General features: G+C 42.7%; 1 protein-coding gene across 1 annotated transcript in view; it reads left to right on the top strand.

The window, feature by feature from the left end:
* LOC143986685 (uncharacterized) overlaps positions 1-23780 on the top strand; it is a 78272-nt gene that overhangs the window by 44786 nt on the left and 9706 nt on the right. The window contains exon 2 of the mRNA XM_077485092.1: positions 20816-20899. Coding sequence (XP_077341218.1) covers positions 20816-20899 — 84 coding nt within the window. The remainder of the gene's footprint in view (positions 1-20815; positions 20900-23780) is intronic.

Genomic DNA, 23780 nt, shown 5'->3' with positions numbered 1-23780 from the left:
GGCCGCGCGCGCACCCGTGTGCGCGCGGGAGCCAATTGTTGGCGCCAATTTGCGTCAAACGGCCGCGCGCGCACGCGCACACGCTCACCGCTCGCACGCGCACGCGCGCACCGCTGATCACGGTAACGCTCCTGAAACTGGGCAAAAGATCTGCGACTTTCGCCGCTCGGACGTCCGTGAGGAGGGTCTTCCTGACATTCAGGTAATGTTAGCACATCTGGCTGTAGCTGCCTTTTTCACCAGCCCTCCTGGCTATACATACAGGCTGACTCTTCACCAGCCCACCCAGCTGACTCGCTGGAGATCTTCAAGGGAGAGTGGCTACAGATGGCAGTCTCCCCCCTTTGTTAGTCCAACAGTGTTGAATTACTCAGTCTGTCCTGTCTTTGCTCCTGTGCCTCCTGGAAAGCCTCTTCCCTTTGTTTCTATGGCAGGATCCACAGTTTCTTCCAGCACCCAAGCCCCGGCCTACAGCAGGACAACACCCTAGACTAGGGGGCACCCCTCAGGGCCACAACAGCCTCCTCAACACTGCATCTCCATCTTCCACCTAACTCCCCTGCTGGAATGTCTCATGTCTATTGATAGGGTTGTCTCTGCCACCTGCCAGCTCACTTCTGGGGATTGGCCAAGGCTCCATAAACATTCATGGCAGCTCCCCCTAACCCCCATCCTCTAATTCTAGAAGGGTCTTCAAACATCCAGACACCAGGAAGAGAGCTGCCAGGATGAGGCACCCAGCCCGAACTCTGGTGGACCCTGACTCAATTAGAACTCACAGGCTGTAACGTGAGTCAGGTAAATTTCCCTACTCTTCCACTACTATTAGCACACACTAGAGGGTGCTACACATGGAAGACACATATCTGCAAATGCACATAAAATCACACAGATGCGAACAGGGAGGTGATAGACTGCTGGTAAACCTTTCAGCTGGTGGTCACCTGAAAGGTGGTAAGGATTAGTGACTACTAATCTCATATTATTTAATTCATTTTATTTCAATTAAATTTACTTCAATGTATTTTATTAGTAACTGTATCAAAAGCCCATGGAACAATCTAAATTAGTTTTGACCTAAACATTTTCCTACTCAATTTTCTATCAAAGATTAAGTGTGTGAATTAACCACTCAACTAAGAACCATATTTCATTAGATTGGCCACCCTTAGATGCTGGCATCAAGATTCGTTTTGGTTGTCCTAGGTTATTGCACACCATGGCTCTTTGTACATCTCATTATTAAATGCAGATATGTTAATTACTGACTGATTTTAAAATCAACTGAAAACGATCTTTCATGATGACTAGTAAAGAGTTGTATTTTTTCAGCTCTTGGATCAGTTAGTCATTACAGTCCATATGTAAGACCTTGTAAACCATGGTAACTAAAGACATAACTCCAAACATGTCATTACAGTTCATGTACAGTGAAATGACAACAAAAAGCCATTTTTCCTATTCACCACATTTTCTTTTTTATGCATTTTAATGTATAATTAATATAAATTCACTTATTATAGACATTGGCTTTTTCTGTTTCCAACTTCACCAAAGTGCTTCTAAGTAGGCATTGTACAGACTCCCCTTTGATTACCATGTGATTAGTTGATTCAGCTCATGGTCTCTTTTCTTTGAGATATTCATTGTCTCTTTTGCCTCCTACACAGTCCTTAAGAATTTAAATGAACCATTTTATTCCTCTGCAGAAGCGAGGATCTCCTCGTTCAGCCCCGCCCCTTTGCTTTCCAGTTTATTGTTCCTAATAAAAGTGATGAAGGATTAGCATTATAAATTACATGCTATATGCCACTTTATGTGTTTTCTGACAATGTTGTTTGCTGATGTCTTTCGTCCTATTCACAACGCAGCCTTTTCTCTAAAAATATAAATAAAAAAGTTATTCTGTCATTATTGTGAACATCCACACAATAATGGCTGCGGATGTCAAGTGCTCCCTTTCTCTGTTAAACTGAATAATAAGGGAAGGCATTAGAAAATGTCTTTGAGTAAAAATGTTGTTTCAAGCCCAATTCCAGTGTGGGCTTTAAGTATCTATTAGCAGTGGGTAAAATGGAAAAAAGATGCAACTCCAGTGCGATGTTCCACCATTCCTCCTTGAGTTGAATGCTCCTGTTGCCACCATAATTTGGCTCACTTCCTGCAAGATTTTGGCATCATGGCCCACCCCTTCCATAGAATTCCGCAAGGAGCAAAGAGGATTTGTCACATCACTGGGCCAGATCCAACATCACTGGTAAAAAGGTAAGTACCTATGTTGATTTTTTCCCCTTTTTTTGATGCTGCAGGGCTGGATCCAAGTGTTATTAAATCAAACAAGAAAGGGAGAACCCAATCCTGGAGTTGGATCTTAAATATTAGAAAACTTTATATTAGTAAAGGACTTGTTCAGTTGGTCATTTTTTTTTTTTTCCGCAGTAAGTCACATGCAATTCAATTTGAAATCTCATTTATTCCTAGAAGTCTATCTCAAATCTATGCACTGCAGCATAGTGCATTTAAAGAAAAATGGACGCTGTTTTTGCTTTTACACATGTTAAGACTTTCCATTCAAATTAATAATAAATTCCCAAATGCAGTTTTGTGTTTTTGCAATAGATATACACCCCTGAAAATCCATATTGTGAATGTTGCTATGGCTGGCCACGCATTAATCATTTTTTGTTGTTCAACCAAAGCTTGCGCTGTGCTATTGTGTTCTGGCAGTGGGGAGCCTTTCCCATCTACAGATCACACTGATCAGTCTTGCCGGCTTTAGCTGGCAGCACTGATCCTTCGGGAAAAACCTGACCAGCCTGGCCATACATGGATCACAAATTGGACAGTCCCTGCTGAACCACATTATTGACCACACATATTATTGTCCATGACCCCCATGTAGTTGGCAAAGTTTGGCCAAAGGTTAAAGGTTGTGAAGCATGCACTTGCCCCATTTTCTTTCTCCACCTCTTCAAAGTGTTCCTCCTAATTACTTCTAAATGTTGGCAACTACGATAGTATGGAGCAAGGCAAGGTGAGGCAATAATGGAAAAGGTCATCTGAAGGGAGGCTATGGGCAATATTGGTGACTAGTCATCTGCAATATTTAGGTCAGAACTAGTAGCAGACTATTACACAGATGTCACTGACAGTAGCACTGGTGCTCCTTGAGTCTCATAGTTCATGTGCAGCCTTCTCAGCTATGATTGTTGGCTCCATGTACAGAAAAGACACAGAGTGTGTATTGTTAAGCCATATTTTAATTGGATACCCTTAAGCATGCCATCACATGACAACAGCTAATAGTAGTGAAAGCAATGCTTGAAATGCTGTATGTGTGTATAGAATGTCTGGCATGCATGATATGCTTGGACAGTTTTGTGGTATTACAGGTTTTCTAAGACATAATAACATGGTAAACAATTTGTTGAAACATACAGATGGATTACTGTTATTATAAGGTTTGTAATGGGGCCTAGTAGTCTGTAGAACAATTTATTCTTTAATGTCTGACTTTCTTGAGTTTCTGTGATCACAGTATCTCAGGTCATTCTCGTGAGGATCCATGAAAGTTACATTTACAATGCATTTGTGACATGAAACACTGTTCATCAGATACTGTTTTTTGGAAAGGGGTACATTGCCACACACAGAGCCCCCCACCCCAAAGCACCCCCCATGCTAAGGGTATGGTTCAGGAGGGTGTTTGGGGCGCTTGCTCACCCACCCCCCCTTTCCTGACCTGCCTAGCTGCATGCTCGGATAAGGGTCCAGTATAGATTTTTTTGGGGGGCACCCCTTCGTTTTTTGTTTTTTTTTACTTTGGCGTGCGGTTCCCCTTAAAATCTGTGCATGAAGGTAAAAATCCTTCAGTGTGCAGCTCCCTCCTCAGCCCCAACTAATACTTACCCAATCCCGATCTTGATCTAGCGAAGTGCACGAGACCCATGCCTCTCCCTCACGATTGGCTGTTGTGCAGCAGCGGGAGCTATTGACTCCCACTGCTGTCATTCACAGCCAGCAAGGCAGGAGTGGGTGCAGGCTGAACTGTGCTCTCAGTGTCGTATAGATGCAGAGAGCTGGCTTGCTATGGGGGCACGCGGCTAGGAGGAGGGGACAAGAGCCCCAATAGAGGGGATCCAATGTGAGGCGGATCGGGCCTGCTCTGTGCAAAACCACTGCACAGAGCAGGTAAGTATAACATGTTGGTTATTTTTTTTAAATAAAACAGTTTCCTTTACAATCACTTTAAGATGAATGATAGCGTTTTTAGAGTAAGGCTTAGGTACAATTAACATTTCAAGATGTTCCCTGTAACATACATTTTTTTTTAAAGTTTAGCATTATTCTGTAATGCTTCATGATTACAACACTTACTGAAAGGATCAAGTCAGTTTGGGGTTGCTGCATGACATTTGTAACCAGTATTAAATTACTTACTTATAGAACATGCTCTATAGCTGCATGCTCGGATAAGGGTCCAGTATAGATTTTTTTGGGGGGCACCCCTTCGTTTTTTGTTTTTTTTTACTTTGGCGTGCGGTTCCCCTTAAAATCTGTGCATGAAGGTAAAAATCCTTCAGTGTGCAGCTCCCTCCTCAGCCCCAACTAATACTTACCCAATCCCGATCTTGATCTAGCGAAGTGCACGAGACCCATGCCTCTCCCTCACGATTGGCTGTTGTGCAGCAGCGGGAGCTATTGACTCCCACTGCTGTCATTCACAGCCAGCAAGGCAGGAGTAGGTGCAGGCTGAACTGTGCTCTCGGTGTCGTATAGATGCAGAGAGCTGGCTTGCTATGGGGGCACGCGGCTAGGAGGAGGGGACAAGAGCCCCAATAGAGGGGATCCAATGTGAGGCGGATCGGGCCTGCTCTGTGCAAAACCACTGCACAGAGCAGGTAAGTATAACATGTTGGTTATTTTTTTTAAATAAAACAGTTTCCTTTACAATCACTTTAAGATGAATGATAGAGTTTTTAGAGTAAGGCTTAGGTACAATTAACATTTCAAGATGTTCCCTGTAACATACATTTTTTTTTAAAGTTTAGCATTATTCTGTAATGCTTCATGATTACAACACTTACTGAAAGGATCAAGTCAGTTTGGGGTTGCTGCATGACATTTGTAACCAGTATTAAATTACTTACTTATAGAACATGAAATGTACTCTAAATTCATGTAACTGCTCTTCCGTAATATATTTACTCAAAACCCTTGTCATTCTATCTGAATGTGACCTGTTCCCAGTAACCTTATTTTCTGGGACTACCATCCATCCTGACTTTTTTTTAAATATATGCAGTAGTAAGGTGCTGCACATTTTTGGGCACAGCTCTGGATCAAAATCAGGCTCCGGTAAGTGTTTACACGGGAGGGGAGCTGAATGTATTTTTTTTTTACCTTGCAGAGAATGCATTAAGGTAAAAAGGGGAGCACTTCTGCTAAATGTTGCACTGATCTGGCGCCCTTCTGTACCATTTCTGGCCTCCCCAATGGCTTTCCCAACTCCACCAGTGTTATGCTGTCTCAAATAATACCTATAAAATCAGGGCTACAGTTTTACGTAGAATGCCTTGTAAAAAAAAATGAAAAAGCAGGTGTAAATAAACTTCACTGTCAGTTAAAGGTAATCAGAGTGCACTTTCTGCCTTCAATTTACCTCAAGTTTAACAGGAAAGCACACAGTTTAAATGTACAATATATATGTGAAATATTTTATCTGTAATTCTCTTCAGCCACTCTTGTGATTCACACATCTTTGCTACACTGTGCAGCCAAACAGGCTGCCCTATTACCTAGTTCATATTTGTAGCCACCTCTGTCAATGCTCTGTCCCGGCTTGTTCACTGAACAATAAATCAGCTCCATCACTTTAGTCCAATGGGTAGGCAGGTGAAATCATAAAATCATAAAATTAGTTGCACATTGTGGGTATTACAAGACTAACTGAACAGTTCTTTTGGCAGACAATGGATATACTCGGATAGCAAGCAATTGAGCTGAAAGTTTCAAAATTACTTGCCAGGCTTCACAAATTTGTTGCACAATTGCAGCAAGTCCACGTTGCATGACTCCAAATCAACTTTCTTTGCAAACATTCTGAAAATTCTGGTTCAGTTATGCTCTTGCTGTAGACTCATCATCACTGCAACTTTTCTCTTGCTAGAGAATTACGATGCAAATTTGATACAAATTGGAAAAGTGTCAACCAGAACTTGTGCTTCAAGTGCTCTGCGAGTGTACAACTTGCCAGTGAAAATGTGCAGCAAGTTAACAGACTCAGGCCGCGTACACACGGGCGGACTGTTCGCCCAACTTTGTCCGCTGAACAGTGTTTGGGCGGACAGTCCGCTCGTGTGTGGGCTTTCAGCGGACAGTTTCAGCGGACAGTTTGACGAACAAGGTTTTTCGGAAATTCCGTAAAACTGTCCGCTGAAACCTTGTTTGAGCGAACAGTCCGCCCGTGTGTACGCAGCCTTACAATTCAACACTGCCACAAATTTGTGGCAAGTTATCCTTGCTATCTGGGTACAGATACAGTATCTCACAAAAGTGAATACACCCCTCACATTTTTGTAAATATTTTATTATATCTTTTCATGTGACAACACTGAAGAAATGACACTTTGCTACAATGTAAAGTAGTGAGTGTACAGCTTGTATAACTGCGTATTACTTGTGTAAATCTGCTGTCCTCTCAAAATAACTCAACACACAGCCATCAATGTCTAAACAGCTGGCAACAAAAGTCAGTACACCTCTAAGTGAAAATTTCTTTTGGTCAGATTAACCATTTTTCCTCCCCGGTGCCATGTGACTCGTTAGTGTTAAATGGTCTCGTGTGTTTGGGGAGCATGTGTGTTAAATTTGGTATTATTGTTTTCACACTCTCAACATGGCACCTCATGGCAAAGAACTTCCAGGATCTGAAAAAAAGACTTGTTGCTCTACATAAAGATGGCCTAGGCTATAAGAAGATTGCCAAGACCCTGAAACTGAGATGCAGCATGGTGACCAAGACCATACAGTGGTTCAACAGGACAGGTTCCACTCAGAACAGGCCTCGCCATGGTTGACCAAAGAAGTTGAGTGCACTTGCTCAGCATCATCTCCAGAGGTTGTCTTTGGGAAATAGATGTATGAGTGCTGCCGGTATTGCTGCAGAGGTTGAATGGGGTGGGAGCCCCTTCTAAAGATGATGCACAAGAATCCCGAAAACAGTTTGCTGAAGACAAGCAGACTAAGGACATGAATTACCGGAACCATGTCCTGTGGTTTGACGAGACCAAGATAAACTTATTTGGTTCAAATGGTGTCAAGAGTGTGTGGCAGCAACCAGGTGAGGAGTGCAAAGACAAGTGTATCTTGCCTACGGTCAAGCATGGTGGTGGGAGTGTCATGGTCTGGGGATGCATTAGTGCTGCTGGCACTGGGGAACTACAGATCATTGAGAGAACCATGAATGTACTGTGACATACTAAAGCAGAGCATGATCCCCCCCTTCAGAGACTGGGCCGCGGGGCAGTATTTCAACATGATAATGACCCTAAATACACCTCCAAGATGACCACTGCCTTGCTAAAGAAGCTGGGGGTAAGGTGATGAACTGACCAAGCATGTCTTCAGACCTAAACCCTATTGAGCATCTGTGGGACATCCTCAAATGGAAGTTAGAGGAGAGCAAGGTCTCTAACATCCACCAGCTCTGTGATGTTGTCACAGAGGAGTGGAAAAGGACTCCAGTGGCAACCTGTGATGCTCTGGTGAACTCCATGCCCAAGAGGGTTAAGGCAGTGCTGGAAAATAATGGTGACCACACAAAATATTGACACTTTGGGCCCAATGTGGAGATTTTCACTTAGGAGTGTACTCACTTTGTTGCCAGCGGTTTAGGCATTAATGGCTGTGTGTTCAGTTATTTTGAGGGGACAGCAAATTACACTGTTATACAAGCTGTACACTCACTACTTTACTTTTGTAGCAAAGTGTCATTTCTTCAGTGTTGTCACATGAAAAGATATAATAAAATATTTACAAAAATGTGAGGGGTGTACTCAATTTTGTGAGATATCTTATATGGATTTCTACCTTAATTCAAGCAACTTTCACCCAAGATTCACACATATAATTGAAACCATTTAAAATGTGTAGTACTTGAATGAAAATCATGCAAATTTGAGGTGGAAATCCTTCTACATTTACCCTGGTGTTCTTAAATGTTTTCCTCAAGTATTACTTTAAGTACAGTTGAAATATTTCTTGAATTTATATAGCAGGTCAGTCATTGATTTTACTGGCTCCATGAAGTAGCCTTTTAAAACAAAATCTCTTTACATCATATAAGCATATCAAAGGTATTAGCCATACCACAGGCCACTTAACGATCTACAATCTACTCAACATATGGGGATGTATTATGTGGTTTGTCATCCTAATTTTTGTTGCCCAGTCCATAATTTTGAGCACACAAAATATGACTTTTGGTTTCCTTCCTACTCCAAAACCTCTAATTGTGTGCTGGACAAACATTTCTGTTATAAAAGACATGATACATACTGAAAGCTGTCATAATGTGAAGGGACCTTTTGAATAATCACTGTTTAAAAGTAACTTTAATTTAGATCTTAGTTAAATATGGAAATATGAACTCCAGGCAAGCAGGTAAATTCACACGTGCACACACACAGTTTAAATATATATATATATATATATATATATATATATATATATATATATATATATATATATATATATATATATATATATATATATATACACACACACACACACACACACACACACACACACACACACACACATATATATATATATATATATATATACTTATAAGAATATGAATGATAACACAAAAACATTTCTTTCAATCGGGGTTAATGTTTGGCTGAAGCCATTTATTATCAATCAACTGCGTTTACTTTTTTTAAATCATAATGGCAACAGAAACTACCCAAATGACCCTGATCAAAAGTTTACATACCCTGGTGATTTTGGCCTGATAACATGCACTCAAGTTGACACAAAGGGTTTTGAATGGCTATTAAAGGTAACCATCCTCACCTGTGATCTGTTTGCTTGTAATTAGTGTGTGTGTATAAAAGGTCAATGAGTTTCTGGACTCCTGACAGACCCTTGTATCTTTCATCCAGTGCTGCACTGACGTTTCTGGATTCTGAGTCATGGGGAAAGCAAAATAATTGTCAAAAGGTGTGCGGGAAAAGGTAGTTGAACTGTATAAAACAGGAAAGGGATATAAAAAGATACCCAAGGAATTGAGAATGGCAATCAGCAGAGTTAAAACACTGTTGAAACCAAACCAAGGTCAGGTAGACCAAGTAAAATTTCAGCCACAACTGCCAGGTAAATTGTTTGGGATGCAAAGAAAAACCCACAAATAACTTCAGATGAAATACAGGACTCTCTGAAAACATGTGAAGTGGCTGTTTCAAGATGCACAATAAGGAGACACTTGAAGAAAAATGGTTGAGTCGCCAGAAGAAAGCCATTACTACGTAAATGCCACAAATTATCCTGCTTACTATATGCCTAACAGCACAGAGACAAGCCTCAAACCCTCTGGCACAAAGTTATTTGGAGTGATGAGACCAAAATTTAGCTTTTTGGCCACAATCATAAACACTACATTTGGAGAGTCAACAAGGCCTATGATGAAAGTACACCTTTCCTACTGTGAAACACGGAAGTGGACCGCTGATGTTTTGGGGATTTTTGAGCTACAAAGGCACAGGAAATTTGGTCATAATTGATGGCAAGATGAATCAATGTTATCAAAAAATACTGGAGGAACATTTGCATTTATCAGCCAGGAAGCTGCGCATGGGACGTATTTGGATATTCGGACATGATAATGATCCAAAACACAAGGCCACGTCGACCTGTCATTGGCTACAGCAGAATAATGTGAAGGTTCTGTCTCCTGACCTCAATATCATTGAGCCACTCTGGGGAGATCTCAAACATGCAGTTTATGCAAGACAGCCCAAGAATTTACAAGAACTGGAGGCTTTTTGCCAAGAAGAGTGGGAAGCTTTCCCATCTGAGAAGATAAAGATCTTCATCCACAAATACCACAAACAACTTCAAGCTGTCATTGATGTTAAAGGGGGCAATACATGGTATTAAGAACTAGGTTATGCAAACTTTTGATCAGGGTCCTTTCTGTAGTTGCTGTTGCCATTATAATTTAAAAAGAGTAAAACACAGTTGATTGATAATAAATGGCTATCCACTAATCGCGAGTGAAAGAAATGTTTTTGTTTTATCATTCATATTCTCTGAAAAATGGGCAAGAGAATTTATTTTTTTTTTATTATATATATATGTATATACACACATATACACACGTATGGTAGCAGAGCATCCCAGAGAGAGCTGGGAAAAGTCCTGTTTAGGGTTTACACATCTCCCAGGCTCCTGTCATATACATTTAGGGATCACTTATCTATGATCCAGTTTGGATCTTGATCCTCTATCCCAGGCCCAGTGAAGGGAACTCCTACAGTGGACAATTGGACAATTTCATGCTCCCAATTTTGTGGGAGCAGTTTGGGGATGGCTGCTTTATGTTCCAACATGACTGTGGACCAGCGCACAAACAAGGTCTATAAAGGCATGGATGAGAGAGTTTAGGGTGGAGGAACTGAACTGTGTCCATGGAGCCGCAGCAAAAGCATATGACATAATTGGTCACGATTAATAAAGCAACCAATTTTTGGTCCAAGAAGACCTCCTCCTCCTGTTCCTGGACTGGTCAAAGCAATAACTCCAAGGCCAATAATAAATAACACGTTATCTCCTCCAATTCCACAACATGGCTGGTTGACGGATGGCCATTCAGAAACAAACTGAAAAACAAAAAATGAAAATTGCAAAACTCACCAAACTTCTACTAACATGAAATTAGCAGAAGGAGCCCAAAGGGTGGAGCATGACAATTGAACTTCCTCTTTGTAGTCTTGTAGTACGTCTAAGGCCGCGTACACACGGGCGGACTGTCTGGCCAACTAAGTCGTCAGACAATCCGACAGACAGTCCGTCCTACTTTTGAATGAACGGACTTGACCACACACGATGAACAGACAGTCCGCTGAAAGCTTGCGCGATGACGTGTACAGCACGTACGACGGCACTAGAAATACGACGTCCAATACACTGCAATGCAACCTTCGGCCGTGTAAATCCTTTCTGAGCATGCGCCATACTTAGTCCGTCCAACTTGCCTACACACGAGCAGACTGTCCACTGAAACCAAAGTTGGACGGACAATATTACGGAAATTCCAAAAGACTTAGTCCGCCAGACTGTCCGCTGAAAAAGTCCGCTGAAGCCCACACACGAGCGGACTGTCCGCTGAAACACGTTTCAGCGGACCAAGTCCGTCAGACAGTCCGCCCGTGTGTACGCGGCCTAATACGTCACTACGTAGTGTTTGTTGGTTAACAATTCCTTGCCCTTTATATGCAAGACAAGTTCCTGGTCAACGCCCTTCAGACAAAAGTCTGACGTTTTGTCTGCGGAAAACCTGATGGTGTGTATGAGGCTGTAGTTTCCTACAGATTTAATGCAATATCCTGTTTTCAGACCCTACATACACCCCCTTAACTAAATAATAAGAAAGACACATAAAACAGAAAAGTTAATTAAAGGAAACAACAAAAGATAACCATCTTGTAAAATATTAGGACATGACCCGTCTTTGGCGATTATAAGCATATCAGTAAAATTTAACTTTATAACTTTAATCAAACCAATAATTATTTTGAAATAAATATCAAACACCAATGCTCAGTCAATCAAGACTCAAGTTGAACATAACAGCCCACTAAAGTCTTTAACTATACCATCTAAACACAATAGTGGGCACAATAACTCCAAAAAAAGGATAGCGGTGAAAAATGAAGATGGGGAGCAGCTTATCTTGATTGAAGGTCTAATTGCTGACAAACACTTCAGGGGGAAGACATATAAAAGGTGAGTGTAAATCAAGTTGGATGACAGGTTTACCTCAGAAAGACTGTAGCCAATTGGACACAGCAAAGGGGTACCTGAAACAGACAAAAAGGTGAGCCAAGACACCACCCAGTACAAAGAACCTATTAACAACTAAAGTAGGATTGAAATAATTTTAACAAGGGGTACTATGGCCTCGCAATACCATGGGGCTACTGTGTAATACTTGAGGCCCTGACAATACAAACTCTGGTACTCATACTAGTTGCATTTAAAAATACACTTAATGGCTTAAAGTCCTCTGCCCCAGATCACGTATACATACGTCATCCGGCTCTTCCGGGTAGGGGGCGCATGTGTGCACCGCCAGCGGCTTGCTCCCACTGTGATCACACAGCAGGAGCCCAGCGGTGGGTACCCATCAGTTCATCGAGCAGAGAGGCAGAATAGAGGTCTGCCTATGCAAACAAGGCAGATAGCTGTTTCGACAGGAGGGAAGCCATGGATCAAGCAGAGACTAGGATCCATGTCTTTCCTTAGTAAAAGCACCACAGTTTAGAAAAAAAAACAAGCTAGGAACACAGTTAACCCCTTGATCACCCCTGATGTTAACCTTTTCCCAGCCTGTGTCATTAGTACAGTGGCAGTGCATATTTTTATCACTGATCACTGTATTAGTGTCACTTGTCCCCAAAAAGTGTCAAATGTGTCAGTTAGGGTCAGAATGTCCGCCACAATATTGCAGTCCCACTATAAGTCGCTGATCGCTACCATTACTAGTAGAAAAATAAATAAAAATATCCCATAGTCTTTAGACACTATAACTTTTGCTCAAACCAATCAATATACGCTTATTAGGATTTTTTTAACCAAAAATATATAGCAGAATACATATTGGCCTAAATTTATGAAGAAATTCAATTTTTTCAATTCAATCTCTTTTTATTAGTTTTATAAAAAAATTATACAAATACATATACATTCATACATCGTGCTTTATAGCTATAAATAATATCCTGTGTCCCTGACAAAAGGCAATACTTCCATATATCAGGGTCTGTTATTTCATCTTTCCTTTGTCACCTACACAGAGCCTCATACATTATCTCCTATTCTGCTCATCTCCCAACTCTAACCAAAAAATTAAAAAAAGATACCCCCCAATTTCTCCATGGGATGGTATGTTCCCTTTCATCAATATTGTAGGATATTTGTTGAGAACTGAAACTCTTCTCATTGTTGCCATATTTTTGGCATTTGATTTCTTGTATCTTCTCTCTTTATTTGTTCTTCCATATGTTGTATTTCGTTCATTTCACAAACCCATTCCACTATTGTAGGACTTTTTGTTTTTTTCGCCATCTTTCGAGCTATTATTGTCTTGGCAGCTGTTATATGGTGAAGAATATCCGTCTTTATAGCTTTCAATGACCCTGGTATTATGGATAGTATCAATATATTAACACTTGGCTGTATCTCAATTCCTGACACCATCCGATATATATTTCAGTTATCTTATACCAGAAATTCTTCACCATGTGACATTCATACCAGATATGTCCACTGGACTCCAGTACCACCTCAACATGATTTTATAATTTCTTTCTTGATTTTTAACCGCTGCAAACAGTTTATGTATTAGTGAAAATGCCTTGTCCCATTCTATTGATGAAATTGGACTCTCTATTTCATTTTCCAATTCTCTCATACATGCTAATTCATTTAAGGGTCCAGAGGGTAATAAAAGTTTATATATAAGGGACAATTGATGGGTCGGTCTTTGTTCCTCTACTAACAGTTGTTCATAGCTAGCTAGTGGTCTGTTAATCAAGAATGGTTGTATTTTTGATTACATTTTTTTATTGGATGGGTTTTAGGCCTGGTTGACACCTATGCATTGTTTAGTCCATTTTTAGTTTTGCAGAAACACACTACAGTCCATTTAAAATGGTTTTCTATGGGTCACGTTCACATTTGTACATTTTATGAAAAGGGCCAGGGACTTTTTTCTAGTGTTTGGTTCCATAGATTCAATGGATCAAAAACGTGTATTGAATAACGCAAAATGCACCTGGAATATGCAAACTGCAACCTGCATAGGTGTGAACCGTGCCTTATTGCAGAAAGTAAAAAATATTGCTTTTTTTTTCAAAATTGTCGGTCTATATTTGTTTATAGCGCAAACAATAAAAAAATACCACCAAAAGAAAGCTCTATTGTGGAAAAAAAGACATACATTTTATTTGGGTACAGCTTCGCATAACCACGCAATTGTCAGTTAAAGTAACACAGTGTCGTATCGCAAAAAATGACCTGGTCATGAAGGGGGAACAAATCTTCCGAAGGTCAAGAGGTTAAAGAGATAGTAAAGTCTTGTGAAAGAAAAAAGAAAAACGTTTTCTTTTCTCCTGCTAGGCAATATCATAGTGAACTAGTATGCACCATATACTAGCACATTATGAGAAACTTACCTTTAAACAAAGCCCTCCAGTGGCTTGCTATCACTGCTGCAGGTGCTTCCATCTTCACCCGGTCTTCCTTCCAGGTTTGGGGACTCTGGGAGCCTGACTGGACAAGCCCACAATGACATGACTCGGTTACGACACACAGCTCTGAAGGAACGGCATGGGCATGCCGTTTCTTCAAAATGCTTGCGGTGGTGACGCCACTGGCTGCTGCTTGCCTGAATATCTCCTAAACGGTGCATGTTTAGGAGATATTCATTTTACCACAGATAAGCTTTACTATAAAACAAGATGGATAGATAGCATCGTTGAAACAATGAACATGAAAAAAAGGAAGGTCCGGGAGGCAGTGGAGGACATTAAAGCCTGGCACGCTATGGTCCATGAAGTCACGAAGAGTCAGACACGTCTAAACTACTGAACAACAACAACCTTTATTATAAGCTTACCTGTAGGTAAAAATAACAAATGAGAATTTACTACCAATTTAATGAATAAACAACTGCATCCATTTTTATATCTGACTGAAGGTCAACTTTAAACTGAACTAGGGGACACAACCTTGGCAGTGAAGACATTGAATTAAACAGGCATGTATGGCAGATCCATTTCCTTCTGCTTATTCCTTGCCTGCAAACACATTGCATAGGCAGACACACTAAATGTAAACAGTAATATATACATTAGCTTGATCCTGTCAGGATTTAAGGCACAGGGAAAACAAAGGCAATACAGGGCTCAAAAATAAAAATAATATTTTTGCATGTAAAAATAAAATATTGCATGTGAACATGTTGCATTCTCATTTCTAAACAACATGTGAACCTGTTTTACTGACTTTTCTTCACCCCTCTGTTGAAAAAGAAAATATTTGTTGTTTACAGAACCCAATAGCTCAAGTTGAAATGTATATACCCAATTGAATCAGTCACAGTAATGACTCCTCATCCTCACTCCTTTCCCTGTTTGCTTATTAAAACAACAATTTTTCAATCCTAGTGAGCAAGTCTGAAGGCAAGCAGGTTCTGCTGTGGTAAACTGTATTTACAGTGAGTTTAGAAGAGCTAAGTCTGCACCTGAATATCTGAGGTTACTCGATATTACATTTGACGAAGAATTGAATCAGTGCCTTGAAGAAGGGTAATGGAAAAATAAGAGGAATGTGGTCTCAGTGAAGTGTCAGTTTACACCTTCAACAGACACTAGGAGGAAATATATTATAATAGAGATGTTGATATTGTGTGAGGTAGGGAATATTCATAATAGAGGGGACATTACATGACATTCAATTGGGTATTATACATTGTGAACAAAGGATTTGGTGCCAATAAGATAAAAGTAAACTGTGGCAGCAATGCAATTTTCTTGGATGCTGTCCCCTGGGGCAGGCATATTGTTTGTGAGCGTGCCTCACGATATTATCTACATCAACGATGGTCTGTGTGGAGTGCACAGGAGAAACTCTTCATCTGGAAGGCATGCAGGTTGAGCTTCAGTGGGCCAGAAGAGATAAATGGCTCAAAAAGGGACATCTCCCCCCTGCAAAGTGACAGGTAGAGGGCAACATATGATTTGTTTCTCAAGATTATTGTGGATAACAGGAAATTGGGAGATTTATTGCTTTGAATATTATTTTGTCCCAAGGAAGATATGGGGCCCACTAGGACTGGTGGTATTGTAAAGGCACTGAAGAACAGACACTCCTAATTAGGGATGAGCTTCCTGTTCGAGTCGAACGTACGTTCGACTCGAACATTGGCTGTTCGGGCGTTCGGCGAATTCCGAACGTTTGGGCCGTTCGCGTCAAAATTCGAGTGACGCGCGCGCGGACCACAATGCACTGCGGTGGCGCAGTGCATTGCTGCCCCATGATTGGCCAAGCATGCACTGTGACCCCGCATGCTTGGCCAATCGCAGCGCCGGCAGCGAGGAGAGCCATGATTGGCCACAGGCATCCTGCCTGTGGCCAATCATAGCTCAGGCTGTGTAGTGCACGCCCCACACTATATAAGGCCGCCTTTGAGGCGGCTTCGTGTAGTGTGTTACTTAGCATCTGAAGCAGTGGGTGTTGTGTGTACCTTCAACACAGTACACACCAATCGTTTTTGGCTGATTTCCTATCTTGCTGCTGTGTAGTGTTTGTTGTCTGTGCCCTGACTGCAGTATACACCACTATATTCACCTCACCTATATAGCTAGTGATCTAGCTTTAACCACTTAACAACTGCCCATTGCCGATTAACGGCTTCAGGGGGGTTGTTTAACTCTGAGAGGCCGTTAATTAACGGCCTCCCAGAATTCTGCTCTCGCGTGCCCCGAGGTGTGCGCACTCGAGAGCATCCGTGACCGCCGGGTCGCATCACGGATCACGGTAAACGGCCGCTCATAGCGACCGTTTACCACGTGATTGCTCCGTCAAATGACGGAGTGATCACTTGGAAACAAACCAGCGTCATGTTATGACGCCTGTTCCTCCCTCCCCTCTCTGTACCGATCGGTACAGCGGAGGGGAAAGAGATCGGTGTCAGCAGCGATGTGGGCTGTATCTGCAGTGCCCACATCGCTGCTCACCGAATTTAACCCCTCAATTCCCTGCCAATACTCTGCAATACCAGTGCATACTCTGCAGTACCCTGCCATTACTCTGCAGTACCCCGCCATTACTCTGCAGTGCAGTACCCTGCCATTACTCTGCAGTGCAGTACCCTGCCATTACTCTGCAGTACCCCCCATTACTCTGCAGTAACCCCCATTACTCTGCAGTACCCCCCAATACTCTGCAGTACCCGCCATTACTCTGCAGTACCCCCAATACTCTGCAGTACCCCCCATTACTCTGCAGTACCCGCCATTACTCTGCAGTACCCGCCATTACTCTGCAGTAACCCCCATTAACCTGCAGTACCCCCCAATACTCTGCAGTACCCGCCATTACTCTGCAGTACCCGCCATTACTCTGTAGTACCCCCAATACTCTGCAGTACCCTGCTATTACTCTGTAGTACCCCGCCAATACCCCGCCAATACTCTGTAATACCCTGCCATAAATTGCCATACCCAGCCATACTCAGAGATACCCAGCCATACTCGGTGATACCCTGAAATACCCAGCCATAGACGCCCCCCACCCCTCACCGCCCTCCGGTGCTTCTACCAACTCGCCAGTACGATCAAAGCCAGAATCTTTTTTTTATTTTTTATTTCAGGCTTCCCAGCCTAGAGGTGAGATGTGGGGTCATATTGACCCCCCAGATTTCACTGTAAAGAGGACCTGTCACCCCATATTCCTATTACAAGGGATGTTTACATTTCTTGTAATAGGAATAAAAGTGATCAAAAATATATTTTTGGGGAAAAAAATGTCAAACTAACATAAATAAAGTAAAATGAACAATAAAAAAATAAAATTAAAATTAAAGCGCCCATGTCCCCATGTGCTCGCATGTGCCACACATGTGAGGTATCGCCGAGAATGTTAGAGCGAGAGCAATAATTCTAGTCCTAGACCTCCTCTGCAACTCAAAACATGTAACCAGTAAAAAAAAAATTAAAGCGTCGCCTATGGGGATTTTTTAAGTAGCGACGTTTGGCGCCATTCCACGGGCATGTGCAATTTTGAAGAGTGACATGTTTGATATCTATTTACTCAGCATAACTTCATCTTTCACTTTATGCAAACATTGGGCTAACAAGTGGTTAATAATAGAGCTTGCAGTCAGTAGTGTTAGGAGATAGTGTGTGCTGTCTGCGTGCTCTGTACCCAGTACATACCGCTATAATATAGGGCAGGCCCCTACTTTCAAACATCCAACTTACAAACATCTCCTACTTGCAAACGCAAGGAGACAGCAGCAAGTGAGATGAAAAAAGATGGACGACAAAACAAATTATACAGGGGTGATAACCCTTCCCTATGTTTTCCAAAAAGCTTAAAGATAGTTTTTTTGACTGGAGCTACACTTTAAAAATGTACCGGTTGAAAATGACAAACAGATTCAACTTAACACAACAAACCTACACAGTCCCTGTCTTGTTTGCACCGCCTGTATACTGCTGTTCTGAGTATATAGGGCCTGGGGGCCACACGCATTTCCTTTTTTTAATATGGGTACGGGGTTCCCCTTAATATGCGTACAAGACCCAAATAGGCTGGTAATGGGCAGGGAGGGCTACCCATGCCATGTTTCTCAATGATTTTCAACCATATTGCAGGAACCAGATATAACATTAAAACCGCAAGCAGTTTTAAATGGTGTTATTTCCGTTTAATGTCATTTTGTGCAGGGACTGTTCTAAACACGGGAAACACGTGGCACTTCACAGGCATACTACAGACACCCCCCAGGCACCATATTTAAAGGAATATGTCACTTTCTTTTTTTCACTTTAATCGTCATTAAAATCAGTGCTCCCGCCAAAACGGCAGTTTTTAAAACTTTTTTTTGCAGTGACCCATGTCCCCTGAGGCAGGAGGCAGGTCCCCAAACCCTTTTTAGGACACTATCTTGCATATTAGCCATTAAAATTTAGCACTTTCCAATTCGAACGTTCGAGTCCCATAGACTTCAATGGGGTTCTAACGTTCGTACCGAATGCGGGGGTCGTTCGCAAGTTCTGGTGCGAACCGAACCGGGGGGTGTTCGGCTCATCCCTACTCCTAATCAGCTATGTTAGCTAATATATCATTTTCTGCTGTGTGTCTATGCTCTACTATCCTTTTTCTTTGCAGCACACTCAAAAAATGACATTGGTAGCCATCTCCTATACTCTTACATGGGGGTGTTGCAAACCACATCAACCTTGTTGACTGCTGTAAAAGGCATTTAGCCCTCTTTTGGGGGTTATGAGAAATAGCCCTCCCCAAACAGGATATTGCTATGAACTTTCTGAGGTAAATCTGTCATTCAACCTTTAAATATCTTCTCCCTGAGGTATTTGTCAACAGTTAGGCCTTCAATAAAGACAATCTGTCTTCTGCCTCCCTGCAGCATAAAAAAAATAATATTAATAATAACAAACTTTATTTTATATAGGTGTCCGTTTATGTAACAGTGATTAATCATCACTGCAGAGATCGCCGGCATTCTCTGTGAACATGGTTCACATGAGTGTGCCGGTATATTACCCTGTGTAGATCGCTTCTGTTCATGTGAAGAGAAGAGATCTACAAACGTTCAGAACGCTCTCGCTGTGAATGCGAGGCTGAAGTCTCGGGAGAAATCCCGAGACTACGGTTAAAGAAGAACAAAGTGAAAGTAAAGCATCAATCACAACACTCATTCATAAAATAAAAAAAATAAACTTTAAAGTCCAGCACACACAAATATACACCCCCCTTTATTATAAAACGTAACTAATATTAACATTTTACATAATAATTACACATGTGCTTTTATTCCCATGAACAGTGTATATATCAAATGGTTGATCCTGTATCTGTCAAGCATCTGTACACTGTTAATGACATTTTAAATTCAATTGTAAGATAAATTAATAATAAACATAAAGATATGTAAATACAAATAATGGCTAAAAAATTAAAGAATAAATTAAAAAAGTGAAATGAGATTCCCCTCTATAATATAATTGACCTGTCCACGGGTTCAAACCATCTGTTTGGGTGCCAAATATATATATAAAAAAATAAATAATATATATAAAATATAAAAGATGATCCAAAAATTTTTTTGATTTTAAATTTATTGATTTTAAAATATATATATATATATAAACCTAAATTAGAACATATTGATTCAATAAATATATATCTACTGTCAATCAAAATCACCCAATAATAGAAACATGGTACACTCTAGTAAAAGCTAAGTGAAAAATAATATTTTAATCATTTGAGGGGTTAGTGATTGGAGAGTAAAGAAGTTAAGAAGTATGGAGTCTTTGAAAAAAAAAAGAACAGCAAAGTTCAGCCATGGGCAGAATTGCATTTTGGTGTCCAGGGTGGTGAGCAACTGGGACCAACTATATGGTTCCCAGTCTAGAAAACTTTCCTATTCCAGGAAAGGAGACATATGGCAATCTATTGTCCAAGAGGTCAATGCCGCAGGGGAAATTGCCCGCAACGTCGATACATGCAGGCGGCGAATTAATGATATCAGACAGCAGGTCAAAAAAAAACTTGCCTATATTGCAAGGCACCAACGTGGCACTGGTGGAGGACCTCCAGCGAATATTACCTTCTCCTGTTATGAAGAGGAATTAAAGGGGTGCCTCGGGCCTGACGTTGTCAGCGGAGTGCCAGGAGAGCATGATTCTGATGTTCATAGTAAGTAATTTTTAAAAAAAATTTAATTCCAGATATTTTTTTTTTCTTTGTTTTTTAATTAATTGAAACTTTTTAGGAGAACCATCTGCTACCACCGATGAAAATCTGGCCGAAGATTTGAATCAGGGCAATGAGACCTTGCTCCTCTTTGATGACGATGGTAAGTCGTTTTTTTCATTAATTTTTTTAACCGCTTGTCTCCCACCCACAGATCATTTACTGTGGGCCGGCGACATGAGCAGGCTGAATCACGTATAGGCACGTCATCCAGCCTGCTCCTGTTTAATAGCACATTGTGCACCCATTATGGTGTGCAGCACGCCCCTCCCATGACCACTGTGTCCACTGGACACAGCAGATTTTGGGTGCCAGTACAGGACCGCTTTGAGCAGTAGCAGTAATCACTAGTGATGGACGAACTTCCGACGGGACGTTTCGCGAACGCGAAACGCGAACGGGCACAAACGTTCGCGAAAACGACCGTTCGCCGCGGGCTCCATTGACTTCAATGGGAGGCGAATTTCGCAAACCTTTAGGTCGAATTTGCGGCCACGGGGTAATTATTAGGGGGTAGCACGTAGTCCCACCACCTGGACAATAGCATAATACATGTATGAGGTGAATTTGGGATCGATAACTACAAGCATTTTTTTTTTATTTGGGAAATTGTTCTGACAATTCAGGACTATGGAGCTAATGAAGGCAATGGAGGAGAGGGAAGGTCAGGGACCAGGGTAGGCAAACAAGAGGGTGCAGGAGATACAGAGCACTGACAGCAGCACCGTAATACAGAGCACTGACATCAGCACCGTGACATACAGCGCTGACAGCAGCTCCGTGACATACAGCGCTGACAGCAGCTCCGTGACATACAGCGCTGACAGCAGCTCCGTGACATACAGCGCTGACAGCAGCTCCGTGACATACAGCGCTGACAGCAGCTCCGTGACATACAGCGCTGACAGCAGCACCGTGACATACAGCGCTGACAGCAGCTCCGTGACATACAGCGCTGACAGCAGCTCCGTGACATACAGCGCTGACAGCAGCTGCGTGACATACAGCACTGACAGCAGCTCCGTGACATACAGCGCTGACAGCAGCTCCGTGACATACAGCGCTGACAGCAGCACCGTGACATACAGCGCTGACAGCAGCTCCGTGACATACAGCGCTGACAGCAGCTCCGTGACATACAGCGCTGACAGCAGCTCCGTGACATACAGCGCTGACAGCAGCTCCGTGACATACAGCACTGACAGCAGCTCCGTGACATACAGCGCTGACAGCAGCTCCGTGACATACAGCGCTGACAGCAGCACCGTGACATACAGCGCTGACAGCAGCTCCGTGACATACAGCGCTGACAGCAGCTCCGTGACATACAGCGCTGACAGCAGCTCCGTGACATACAGCGCTGACAGCAGCTCCGTGACATACAGCGCTGACAGCAGCTCCGTGACATACAGCGCTGACAGCAGCTCCGTGACATACAGCGCTGACAGCAGCTCCGTGACATACAGCGCTGACAGCAGCTCCGTGACATACAGCGCTGACAGCAGCTCCGTGACATACAGCGCTGACAGCAGCACCGTAAGCAGCCCCAGGAGGAAGTCAGCACAGCACAGGGATGGTGTGATCCCCTCATAATAAGAACCCCCAGGAGGAAGTCAGCACAGCACAGGGATGGTGGGAGCCCCTCATAATAAGAACCCCCAGGAGGAAGTCAGCACAGCACAGGGATGGTGGGAGCCCCTCATAATAAGAACACCCAGGAGGAAGTCAGCACAGCACAGGGATGGTGGGAACCCCTCATAATAAGCAGCCCCAGTAGAAATATGACACCGCTCAACCTCTTCAAAGAGGAGGGTAGGGGCATATAGTACGGTGTGCTTTTTTGGGTCAGGGAAGTGAGCCAAATGAATTAAGAAGGTCTGTGTGCTTGATTCCAAAAATTGTTTATAGACATATACATGGTCTACTGATCACATGTGTTGAATTCCTCCGAGATCCATGCCTCATTCATTTTTAGAAATGTGAGGTAGTTAACACTGTCGTGAGCTAGGCGAGTACGCTTATCGGTCACAATCCCCCCTGCTGCGCTGAACGTCCTTTCGGACAGGACACTGGATGAGGGGCAAGCCAACAGTTCGATTGCAAATTGGGCAAGCTCTGGCCAGAGGTCAAGCCTGCCCACCCAGTAGTCTAGGGGTTCATCACTCCTCAGAGCGTCCACATCGGCCGTTAACCCAATGTAGTCGGACACCTGACGGTCTAGGCGTTCCCTGATGCTGGATCCGGATGACACCTGTCGATGGGTCGGCTGAAAGAATGACCTCATATCCGAAGTCACCAACACATCTTCAAACCGGCCTCTTCTTGCAGGCGCTGTTGGATTGGTACCCGCAAATCCTTCTCTGGGAGTGGGAATTGCTCCTCTGCCAGCGCACGCAAAAGCAGAATGCAGCATTTCTCGAAGCAAGGCCTGGAAGTGCTGCATTCTGACAGCCCTCTGCGACGGCGGTAACATTTCCGCCATTTTGTGTTTGTACCGGGGATCTAAGTACGTTGCCACCCAGTACTGGTCCTTGACCCTCATGCTTTTTATACGGGGGTCCCTATTAAAACACTGGAGCATGAAGGCCCCCATTTGCACTCAAGCGGAAGGTATGTGGTGGTGGTGGTGTTGTTGGTGGTAGTGTCTTTGGGGGTGCACATAGCAGAGAGTGAAGAAGAGGGTGCAGATCGAGAGGATGAGGAGGGTGCAGAAGAATAAGGCTGAGTGAGCCACTCAACCAAGTCTGGTGCGTCCTTTAAAGTAATTGAACGCACCTTCTGCAACTTCCCACTTTGGCTCAAGGCTGTTGCTCCTGCCCTACCCCTACCACCCCTGCGGAAGGGCCTGCCTCTTCCTCTGCCTGTCATTTTTTAAATCACCCTGTGACAAAACTCTTAGTCCCTATACCGCTGAAGGACTGCTGCAGTATAGGGCAGCGGTCAGCAGTAGTGCACGTCAACCCTATGTATTGTGGACCGATAGC

This window comes from Lithobates pipiens, unplaced genomic scaffold (genome assembly GCF_037356315.1).
Source record: "Lithobates pipiens isolate NorthernLeopardFrog02 unplaced genomic scaffold, aLitPip1_a1.2 Scaffold_18, whole genome shotgun sequence".
Lineage (NCBI taxonomy): Eukaryota > Metazoa > Chordata > Amphibia > Anura > Ranidae > Lithobates > Lithobates pipiens.
Note: the sequence above shows the minus strand (reverse complement) of the source record. Positions and strands in the feature narration are given on the sequence as shown.